This window comes from Kogia breviceps, chromosome 19 (genome assembly GCF_026419965.1).
Source record: "Kogia breviceps isolate mKogBre1 chromosome 19, mKogBre1 haplotype 1, whole genome shotgun sequence".
NCBI classification, from domain to species: Eukaryota; Metazoa; Chordata; class Mammalia; order Artiodactyla; family Physeteridae; genus Kogia; species Kogia breviceps.
This window is the reverse complement of record NC_081328.1, coordinates 20,482,107-20,494,219: the sequence shown is the minus strand read 5'-3', so window position 1 is coordinate 20,494,219 and position 12,113 is coordinate 20,482,107. Positions and strand designations below refer to the sequence as shown.

Genomic DNA, 12,113 nt, shown 5'->3' with positions numbered 1-12,113 from the left:
TAAATGCTCCAACCAAAAGACACAGGCTTGCTGAATGGATACAAAAACAAGAGCCATATATATGCTGTCTACAAGAGACCCACTTCAGACCTAGGGACACATACAGACTGAAAGTGAGGGGATGGAAAAAGATATTCCATGCAAATGGATATCAAAAGAAAGCTGGAGTAGCAATACTCATATCAGCTAAAATAGATTTTAAAATAAAGAATGTTACAAGACACAAGGAAGGACACTATATAATGATCAAGGGATCAATCCAAGAAAAAGCTATAACAATTATAAATATATACGCACCCAACATAGGAGCACCTCAATACATAAGACAAATGGTAACAACTATAAAAGAGGAAATCGACAGTAACACAAAAATAGTGGGGGACTTTAACATCTCACTTACACCGATGGACAGATCATGCAGACAGAAAGTTAATAAGGAAACACAAGCTTTAAATGACACAACAGACCAGACAGATTTAATTGATATATATAGGACATTCCATCTAAAAACAGCAGATTACACTTTCTTTTCAAGTGTACACAGAACGTTCTCCAGATAGATCTCAACTTGGGTCACAAATCAAGCCTTGGTAAATTTAAGAAAATTGAAACTATATCAAGCCTTTTTTCCGACCACAATGCTAGGAGATTAGAAATCAGTTACAGGGAAAAAAACGTAAAAACCACAAACACATGGAGGCTAAACAATACATTACTAAATAACCAAGAGATCACTGAAGAAATCAAAAAATACCTAGAGACAAATTACAATGAAAACACGACACTCCAAAACCTATGGGATGCAGCAAAAGCAGTTCTAAGAGGGAAGTTTATAGCAATACAATCCTACCTCAAGAAACAAGAAAAATCTCAAATAAACGATCTAACCTTACACCTAAAGAACTAGAGAAAGAACAAACAAAACCCGAAGTTAGTAGAAGGAAAGAAATCATAAAGATCAGAGTAGAAATAAATGAAATAGAAACAAAGAAAACAATAGCAAAGATCAGTAAAACTAAAAGCTGGTTCTTTGAGAAGATAAACAAAATTGATAAACCTTTAGCCAGACTCATCAAGAAAAAGAGGGGAAGAAAAAAGAGAAAAGGATAAATAATAAGAGAGAAAAGATAAGAGTATTAGAGAACTTATTCAGAAGGTCCAACATATGAAGAAGAGGCGCTCCCAAAAGCAAGAGCAGAACAAAACAGTGGAAAGCCTTTAACTGATGTAATAATTCAGTAAACTTCCTAAAACTGAAATGCATAATTGTCAGCTTAAGAAGGTCCATCAAAGGCCTACTACAACAAACAAAAACAGACACCAAGGGACATAACTGAAATTTTAAAAATTGAAGACAAAGAGAAGATCCTATAAGCCTCCAGAGAGGAAAGAAAGGCCACGTACAAAGGAGCAAGAATCAGAATGCCCTTCAGACTTACCAACAAAAACAGTGGAAGCCTGAAGGTAGTGAAACAATGCCTTCAAAATTCTGAAGGAAAATTATTTAGAACCTAAAATTCTAGATCCAATCAATGTTTCAACAACTGTGAGGATAAAGATAGTTTTAGACAGCAAAATCTCAAAATAATTACTTCCTAGAATGAAGCAATTAGAAACATATTTCATTTTACAAACAGCAGTGCAATAATTAACACATTTATGACAGGAGTCATAAATGTATGTTAAAACAACTGGGTAAGAGATTATTCAAAAACAGGATATTCCTGTGGTCTTAAAAAAATCACCTTACAGAAGAGGATTCTGGGAAGATGCTAGAGTAGGAACTACTAGGACTCTGTCTCCCCACCTGGACAACAATTGCACTTGCAGAATCTGTCTGATGTAACTATTTTGGAATACTGGAATCTATTGAAAGCTTGCAAATTCCAGGGGCAGACTTTGGAGGTTAATTGTGGTTAATTATGGTCAATTGCATTTCTTAGTATAGCAGCAGCTATCCATCCACCACCCTCAGTTACATGGCAGTTATCACCCAACTGTGGCCATGTTCCTGGAGCAACACACATACAGGTTGTGGGAGCCAAGTGGGCAAAAACAACCCTGTCTTCTAAACACTGGGGATCTGTGCTCTGATCACTGATTGCTGTTTCTGATCACATAGGTGGAGACAAAGAGGCTGACAGCCACAATTGTTACACCTCCTCTCATTGTTGCAAGTCCCTCCCCCTCTAGCTGAAGTGACTTCTGGGGGACTTAAAGAGGCAGTGCCTTTTTATGCCCCCTTCATTTTCCTTTTTCCCCCGTTTGGGAGCCAGACACTAAACACTAGTACATTCAAAAACTACTACATATACAGGGAAAAATTAGAAAGTGACTTAACATGCCCAGAGGAAGACTCAGGAAAAGACTTGAAGAGACCTAAAGTTTATACCTCAGGTTGACCTTCAGCACAGAGACAGCCTACAACAGTCAAAAAAACAAAAATCACAATAAGAAAGCATCAAATTCTGGGAAGAAAGAGAATATGATTTCCAGAGTTACCACATAATTAGCATCAAATGTCCAGTTTTCAACAAAAGATCACAAGGCATACAAAGCAAGAGGAAAGTATGGCCATTTCAAAAACAAAAACAAAAAACTTAAACCAACAGAAACTGTTCCTAAAAAATACCAGACAGCAGATATTCTAGACAAAAATGTTAAAACAACTGTTTAAAAGATACTCAAAGAACTAAAGGAAGATGGGGAGAAAGTCAAGAAAACAATGTCCAAATAAAATGGAAATATGAATAAAGAAATAGAATACCTAAAAAGAAACCCAACAGAAATTCTGGAGCTGAAAAGTACAATAACTAAAATGAAAAATTCACTAGGGGACTTAAAGGCAAACTTGAGCAAGCAGAAGAAAGAATCTGCAAACTTTAAGACAGAACATGTAAATTATCCAGTCTGAGAACGGAAAAAAAAACAGATTGAAGAAAGTGAACAGAGACTAAGGGAGCTGTGGGACACCATCAAGAAGACCAAAATATGTATTGTGAGCTCTCAGAGGGAGAAGTGAGAAAATAACAGAGAAAATATTTGAAGAAATAATGGCTCAAAACTTCCCAAATTTGATGAAATACATGAATATAAACATAAAAGAAGCTTAACAAACTCCAAAGTGAGACAAACTCAAAGTGATCAACATAGACACACTTTATAATCAAACTTTTAAATGTCAAGACATTTAAAGGAGAGAATCTTGAAAGCAGCAAGAGAAAAATGACACATCACATACAAGAAAGCCTCAGTAAGATTATAAGCAGATTTCTCATCAGAAACTTTGGAGGCCAGAAGGCAGTGGGCCAATATAGTCAAAGAGCTAAAATAAAAAGCTATCAACCAAGAATCCTGTATCCAGCAAAGCTGTCCTTCAAAAGAGAAGAAGAAATTAATACATTCCCAGATAAACAAAAGCTGAGAGAGTACATTACCACTAGAACTCCCCTGCAAGTAATGCTCAAGGGAGTCCTTTCAAGGTGAAATGAAAGGACACAGACAGTATCTTGAACCCATATAGAGAAGTAAAGATTTCAATAATGGTAAATATATGGGTAATTACAAAAACTAGCATTATTGTAATAATGATTTATAATTTATTTTTTGTTTTCTACAAGATCTATGAAACTAATACATTTAAAGAAAAGAAACAATTGTTAACCTAAAAACTAGTATTATCATAACATTGGTTTGTAACTCCAAATCTTGTTTTCACATAATTTAAGAGACTAATGCATTTAAAATAATTATTAGTGTACGCTTTGGGGACACAATGTATTAAGGTGTAATTTTGTGACATCAGCGACCAAAAAAGGTAAGGACGGACCTGTAAAGGAGCAGAGTTTTGGTATGTTATTGAAGTTAAGCTAGTATAAATTCAAATTATGGTGTTATAACTTTAGCATGTTAAACATAATACCCATGGTTATTATAAATACCATTATAAATAGCTATTATAAAATAGCTATAGAAAATATAAAAAAGGAAATGAGAAAGAAATGTAAACATCTCACTATAAAAACACAACTAAACACCAAAATAAACCAAAACACACAAAAATACAAAAGAAAAATAAAAGGTTTAATACAAGAGATAATTATAAACATTTATACACCTAATGACCATCAAAATATATGAAGCAAAAGCTGACAGAATTGAAGGGAGAAATAGACAGTTCCACAATAACAGCTGGAAACTTCAGTAACCCACTCATAATAATAGATAGAACAATCAGACAGAGATAATCAAGGAAATAAAGGATTTAAACAACACAATAGAGCAACTAGATCTAGCAGACAAACACAGAACACTCCACCCAACAACAATATCATACACATTCCTCTCAAGTGCACATGGGATATTTTCCAAGAGAGCATACATTAGGCCACAAATTAAGTCTCAGGAGGTTTAAAAGGATAGATGTGGGCTTCTCTGGTGGCACAGTGGTTAGGAATCCGCCTGCCAATGCAGGGGACACGGGTTCGAGCCCTGGTCCGGGAAGATCCCACATGTCGCACAGCAACTAATCCCATGCATCACAACTACTGAGCCTGCGCTCTAGAGCCCCTAAGCCACAACTACTGAAGCCTGTGCACCCAGAGCCCATGCTCTGCAACAAGAGAAGCCACCGCAACGAGAAGCCTACAAACTGCAACGAAGAGTTGCCCCCACTCACTGCAACTAGAGAAAGCCCGCACACAACAACAAAGACCCAACACAGCCAAAAATAAAAAAATAAAAATAAATAAAAAAGGATAGATGTCATACAAAGTACCTTCTCTGTCTGCAACAGGATGAAATTAAAAATCAACAACTGAAGGAAAACTGAAAGAAACTGTGGAAATTAAACAACACACTTTTAAACAACCAATGGATCAAAGAAGAAATCACAAGGAAAATTAGAAAATACTTAATGACAAATGAAAACAAACCACACCAAAACTCATGGGATGCAGTAAAAGCAGAAATAAGGGGGAACATTATAGTTATAAACATTTCCATTAAAAAACAAGAGGGGGCTTCCCTGGTGGCACAGTGGTTGAGAGTCCTCCTGCCAAGGCAGGGGACACGGGTTCGTGCCCCGGTCCGGGAAGATCCCACATGCCACGGAGCAGCTGGGCCTGTGAGCCATGGTCGCTGAGCCTGCGCGTCTGGAGCCTGTGCTCCGCAACAGGAAAGGCCACAACAGTGAGAGGCCTGCGTACCGCAAAAAAAAAACAACAACAAAATAAAAAACAAGAGGGAGCTCCCTGGCAGCCCAATGGTTAGGACTCAGCACTTTCACTTCCATGTCCTGGGTTCAAACCCTAGTCAGGGAACTAACATCCTGCAAGCCACATGGCATGGCCAAAAAAAAAGAAAAAAGAAAGAAAGAAAGATTTCAAGTCAACAACACAACTTTAAAAGTTAAGGAATAAGAAAAAGAAGAGCAAACTAAACTCAAAGCTACCAGAAGGAAGGAAACAATAAAGATAGAGCAGAGAGAAATGGAATAGAAAATAGAAAAACAATAGAGAAAAACATCATGAAACCAAAAATTGTTTCTTTGAAATGATCAACAAAATTGACATCCTTTACTAGACAGACTATGAAAAAAAGATAGAAGACTCAAATTACTAAAATCAGAAATGAAAGTGGGCATATCACTACTTATTCTATAGAAAGGAAAAGGACTGTAAGAGAATACTATGAACTGTATGCCAACAAATTGGATAACCTAGATGAAATGGATAAAGTCCTAGAAACAAAGACATACCAAAACTAAATCACAGAGAAATAGAAAATCTGAATGGACCTATAACTGGTAAGGAGAACAGTAATCAAAAATCTCCCAATAGGGCTTCCCTAGTGGCACAGTGGTTGAGAGTCCGCCTGCCGATGCAGGGGACGTGGGTTTGTGCCCCAGTCCGGGAAGATCCCACATGCCGTGGAGCGGCTGGGCCCGTGAGCCATGGCCACTGAGCCTGCACGTCTGGAGCCTGTGCTCCGCAATGGGAGAGGCCACAACAGTGAGAGGCCCGTGTACCACAAAAAAAAAAAAAAAAAAAAAATCTCCCAATAAAGAAAAGCCCTGGATCTGATGGCTTCCCTGGTGAATTCTACCAAACAATTAAAGAAGAACTAGTATCAATTCTTCTCAAACTTCTCCAAAAAATTGAAGAGAACACTTCCTAACTCATTCTATGAGGCCACAGTTATTCTGATACCAAAGACAAAGACATTATAAGAAAACAAAGTTAAAGACTAATATTCCTTATTAACATCCTCAACAAAAAACTAGCAAACAGAATTAAGCAGCATATTAAAAGGCTTATACACCATCAACAACTGGGATGCAAGGATTCCACTGGATTCCCAGAATGCAAAGGTGATTCAACATACATAAATCAATGTAATATACCACATTATCAGAATGAAGGGAAAAAACACCCACACGATCATCTCAGTTAATACAGAAAAAGCATTTGATAAAATTCAACACACTTTCATGATAAAAACACTCAACAAGGGCTTCCCTGGTGGCGCAGTGGTTGAGAGTCTGCCTGCCGAGGCAGGGGACACGGGTTCGTACCCTGGTCCGGGAAGATCCCACATGCCGCGGAGCGGCTGGGCCCGTGGGCCATGGCCACTGAGCCTGCGCGTCCAGAGCCTGCGCTCCACAGCGGGAGAGGCCACAACGGTGAGAGGCCCGCGTACCACTAAAAAAAAAAAAAAAAAAAAAAAGGTCATATATGAAAACCCCACAGCAAACATCATACTCAATGATGAGAGACTAAAAGCTTTCCTCTAAGATCAGAAATACAGAAAGGATATCCATTTTTACAATTTCTATTCAAAATAGAAGTTCTAGCCAGAGTGATTAGGTAAGAAAAAAAGGTAAAAGACATCTAAATGGAAAAGGAAGAAATACAATTATCTCTGCAGGTGATATGATCTTAAGTGTAAAAATCTCTAAAGTTTCTACACACACCAAAACACAAAAATAAAAACATAAACTGTTAGAGCTAATAAATGGATTCAGCAAAGTGGCAGGATACAAAGTCAACACACAAAACTCAGTTGCATTTTTATACACTAACAATGAACAATCTGAAAAAGAAATTACAAAAACAATTCCATTTACAATGGCATCAAAAAGAATAAAATACATAGGAATTAACTTAACCAAGGAAGTGAAAGACCTGTAAAATGAAAACTATAAAACACTGCTGACAGAAATTAAAGACATAAATAAATGGAAACACATGCCATGTTCATGGATTGGAAGACTGAATATTGTGAAAATATCAATACTGCCCAAAGTGACCTACTACAAATTCAATGCAATTCCTATCAAAATCTCAAGGACATTTTTTGCAGAAATAGGAAAAACCTATCCTAAAATTCATATGGAATCTCAAGGGATCCTGAGTAGCCAAAAACATCTTGAAAAATAACAAAATGGAGGACTCACGCTTCTGATTTCAAGACCTGCTACAAAGCTACCATAATCAAAACCATATGGTATTGGCATAAAGACAGACATAAAGACCAGTGGAATACAGTAGAGATCCCAGAAATAAACCCTTGCATTTTTGGTCAAATGATATTTGACAGGGTGTCAAGACCATTTAATGGGGAAAGGACACCTTTTTCAACAAATGGTGCTGGGAAAACTGGATCTCCACATGCAAACAAATAAAGTTGGATACTTACCTAACACCATATAAAAAGTTTAACTCAGATGGATCAAAGACCTAACGTAAGACCTAAAACAATAAAACACTTAGAAGAAAACATAGAACAAAAGCTTCACAACATTGGATTTGGCAAAGATTTCTTGGCTATGCCATCAAAAGCACAGGTAACAAAGGAAAAAAAATAGACAAACTGGACTTCTTAAAAATTAAAAAAAGTTTGCACATTAAAACACTCTATCAACAGGGTAAACAGGCAATCCAAAGAATGGGAGAATATATTTGCAAATCATATATCTGATAAGGGATTAATATCCAGAATATTTAGAGAACTCCTAAAACTCAACAACAAAAAACAACCCAGTTCAGGGACTTCCCTGGTGGTCCAGTGGTTAAGACTCCACCTTCCAATGCAGGGGACACGTATTTGATCCCTGGTCGGGGAACTAAGATCCCACATGCCGCGAGGCAACTAAGCCCATGCACCGCAACTACCAACCCCATGTGCGCCAAAACTAGAGAGAAGCTGGCATACCACAGTGAACAGCCCACATGCCGCAACAACAAAAAAAGATCTCGTGTGCTGCAACTAAGACCCAACACAGCCAAAAATAAATAAATAAATAAATAAATAAATATTTTTTTTTAAAAAACATAAACCCGATTCAAAAATGGGCAAAGGACTTGAAGAGACTTCTCTCCAAAGAAGATATATGAATGGCCAATAAGCACAACATCAATATCCTCAAATTACTTATCATTAGGGAAATACAAATCAGAACTAAAATGAGAAGCCACTCCACAGTAATTAGTATGACTATATCAAAAACACAGAAAACAAGTGTTGGTAAGGATGTGGAGAAATTAGAACTCTTCAGGTGCTGTTGGTGGGAATGTAAACTGGTACAGCTACTGTGGAAAACAGTATGGTGGTTCCTCAAAAAATTAAAAATAGATTGTCATATGATCCAGCAATTCCACTTCTGGGTATATACCCAAAAGAACTGAATGCAGGATCTCAAAGAGATATTTGTACACCCATATTCATAATAGCATTATTCAGAGTAGCTATAACTTGGAAAAAACTCCAAGTGTGCATTGATGGATGAATGGATAAGCAATATATGACATATACATACAATATTATTCAACCTTAAAAAGTAATATGCTACAAAGTGAATAAACCTTGAGGATGAAATAAGTCTGTCACAAAAAGACAAATACTGTATGACTCCACTTATATGAGGTACTTAGAGTAGTCAAAATCATAGACCAAAAGTAGAATGGTGGTTGATGGGGGCGGAGGGAGGAGAAAATGAGTCATTGTTTAAAGGGTATAGAGGTTCAGTTTTACAAGGTGAAAAAAGTTCTGGAGATAGATAGTAGTGATAGTTGCACAGAATTATGAATGTATTTAATACCAAACTGTACATTCTTAAATGGATAAGATGGTAAATTTTAGGACTTCCCTGGTGGCACAGTGGTTAAGAATCTGCCTGCCAATGCAGGGGACCCAGGTTCGATCCCTGCTCCAAGAAGATCCCACATGCCACAGAGCTACTAAGCCCATGCATCACAACTACTGAGCCCACATGCCACAACTACTGAAGCCTGTGCACTTAGAGCCCGTGCTCCGCAACAAGAGAAACCACTGTAATGAGAATCCCGCTCACAGCAATGAAGAGTAACCCCCCCTCGGACTTCCCTGGTGGCACAGTGGTTAAGAATCTGCCTGCCAATTCAGGGCACATGGGTTCGAGCCCTGGTCCAGGAAGATCTCACATGCCGTGGAGCAACTAAGCTCATGCACCACAACTACTGAGCCTGCACCCTAGAGCCCGCGAGCCACAACTGCTGAAGGCCGCATGCCTAGAGTCCGTGCTCCACAACAAGAGAAGCCACTGCAATGAGAAGCCCATGCACTGCATGCAAGAGTGGCCCCCGCTCGCTGCAACTATAGAAAGCCCGCACACAGCAACAAAGACCCAACTCAGCCAAAAATAAATAAATAAATAATTTTTTTAAAAAGAAGATGGTAAATTTTATGTTATATATATTTTACCACAACAAAAAAAATTGGAAAGTCACCTCACAGATTACATATTAATTACAAAAGGGAACAGGGATTTTTACAATGAAGAAATATGGTGGACACCATCATAACTAGGTGTTCAAACTAAAGTTTACCAATAACAGGACAAATGGACATTAGGTGCTTCTTGGTGTGATACAGTTAGAAGTATACAATATTACGAATGTAGTATTTTTGACAAAGATGGTTAACTTCAATCTAATAATGATGAAATTGTCAAACAAACCCAGGTTACAGGAACTTTTACAAGACAACTGACTTTGGACTCTTTAAAAATGTCAATGAAAGATAAATGCTGTGAAAGACAAAAAAAGAGTAGGATGACTGTTCTACATCAAGGATACTAAATACACTTGAGAACCAAGTGTAATAAATGATTCTTGACTGGATCATTAATTAAAACATACACAGGGGGCTTCCCTGGTGGCGCAGTGGTTGAGAGTTCACCTGCCGATGCAGGGGACACGGGTTCATGCCCCGGTCTGGGAAGATCCCACATGCCGCAGAGCGGCTGGGCCCGTGAGCCATGGCCGCTGAGCCTGCGCGTCCGGAGCCTGTACTCCGCAACGGTAGGGGCCACAACAGTGAGAGGCCCGGGTACCGCAAAAAAAAAAAAAAAAAAAAAAAAAAAAAAAAACATACACAGTTATAGGGAATTCCCTCAGTCCAGTGGTTAGGACTTGGCACTTTCACTGCTGAGTTCAATCCCTGATCGGGGAACTAAGATCCTGCAAGCTGCACAGCGTGGCCAAAAACAAACAAACAAAAAATATATATATACAGTTATAAAGGACATTACTGGGTCAAGTACAGAAACTTAAAATATATATATATATTAGATACTGTATGACTATATATTAGACATTATACGAACGTTAAATTTGGGGAATCTATAATGTTAAGTGGAAAAATATTTACCTCCCATGCACCCTTTCTCAGGATGCCACTGGAGAATATTCTCCACCAAAATGAGGGAATAAACCAATAATGGGGAAAACATGACAAATAATTTCTCCATAGCAGAGTAGAAATAAAGAGAACCCCCAAAATGACAGTGAAGAGTAAGCCAGGACAACAGCTATGTACTGGAAGTAGAAGGCAGACAATTTATAGGTTGGAGCCAGTCAGAAGACTCTAAGAGAGATTTTACAGAAGATAAAAATTAATAGAATAACTGATCATCTCAACATTCTCAGAGATTTAGAAAATGATGAAGAGTAAGGCTGAATAAATGACAGATCAGTACAGAGAAAACTAAGCAAAAAAAAAAAAAAAAAATCAAGACCATTATTAACTCCAAGGAAAGAGTTGTACAGGAAAGAAATCATGGGATTTTATGCAACCAAATTGTGTACAGCAGTTACACATTCATCATACTGTAAAGACTGAATATTGATAGAACAAAAGTTACAACATAACTTGACTGGGTAGTTGATGGTGGGAGATGGGAAAGGCAAAGGTGAACTGTGAGGGTAAGGAGAAGAAAGAGAACCAAATCCAATAGGTAATACCTAAAAATGAAAAATCAAGATGTAGGAAGACCAGTTTTTTATTTACAGACAAAGGGGTGGAAGAAATATATCAGCTAAAATAAATGAAAGTGGAAAGGGGCTAAGGACTGCTGTTTTACTGTAACAAACTTTGTGGAACAATATGACCTTTATTTTTTTATTTTTTAAAATAAATTTATTTATTTATTTATTTTTGGCTGTGTTGGATCTTCGTTGCTGCCCACAGGCTTTCTCTAGTTGTGGTGAGCGGGGGCTTCTCACTGCAGTGGCTTCTCTTGTTGCAGAGCACAGGCTCTAGGTGCGAGGGCTTCAGTAGTTGTGGCACACGGGCTCAGTAGCTGTGGTTCACGGGCTCTAGAGCGCAGGCTCAGCAGTTGTGGCGCACAGGCTTAGTTGCTCCACGGCATGTGGGATCTCCCCGGACCAGGCATCGAACCCATGTCCCCTGAATTGGCTGGCAGACTGTTAACCACTGTGCCACCAGGGAAGTCCCAATATGACTTTTAAATTATGTACACATACCACTTTGACGAAAATAAAAATGTAAACAGTTCATCCTATAATGTTAAGTGAAGAAACCAAAGATGAAGAATGGTGTGTAAAGTATGCATAATTTGTATTAAAAAGTTGGCAGAGTGGGAAGAGAATACATGAGCATCTGTTTGAATATGAATGAAGTCTTTGTTAATTATTAAGAAATAATTAACTTTAAATTTAAATTAACATGTCTGATAATTACTATTAAGAAATTATAATAAGAAATAGGGCTTCCCTGGTGGCGCAGTGGTTAAGAATCCGCCTGCCAATGCAGGGGACATGGGTTCGAGCCCT

General features: G+C 38.0%; 1 protein-coding gene across 6 annotated transcripts in view; it reads right to left on the bottom strand.

Annotated features, from left to right (window-relative positions):
* ACACA (acetyl-CoA carboxylase alpha) overlaps positions 1 to 12,113 on the bottom strand; it is a 375,954-nt gene that overhangs the window by 318,062 nt on the left and 45,779 nt on the right. For 3 of the 6 annotated variants that reach the window (XM_067020790.1, XM_067020786.1, XM_067020787.1), the window contains exon 1: positions 6,575 to 6,698. The exons of 2 other annotated variants lie outside the window; for them this stretch is intronic. In XM_067020790.1, coding sequence (XP_066876891.1) covers positions 6,575 to 6,626 — 52 coding nt within the window. In that variant the 5' untranslated portion in view covers positions 6,627 to 6,698. Of the gene's footprint in view, positions 1 to 6,574; positions 6,699 to 12,113 lie in introns of those variants that run through there. One more of the 6 variants, XM_067020789.1, reaches the window with a different exon arrangement.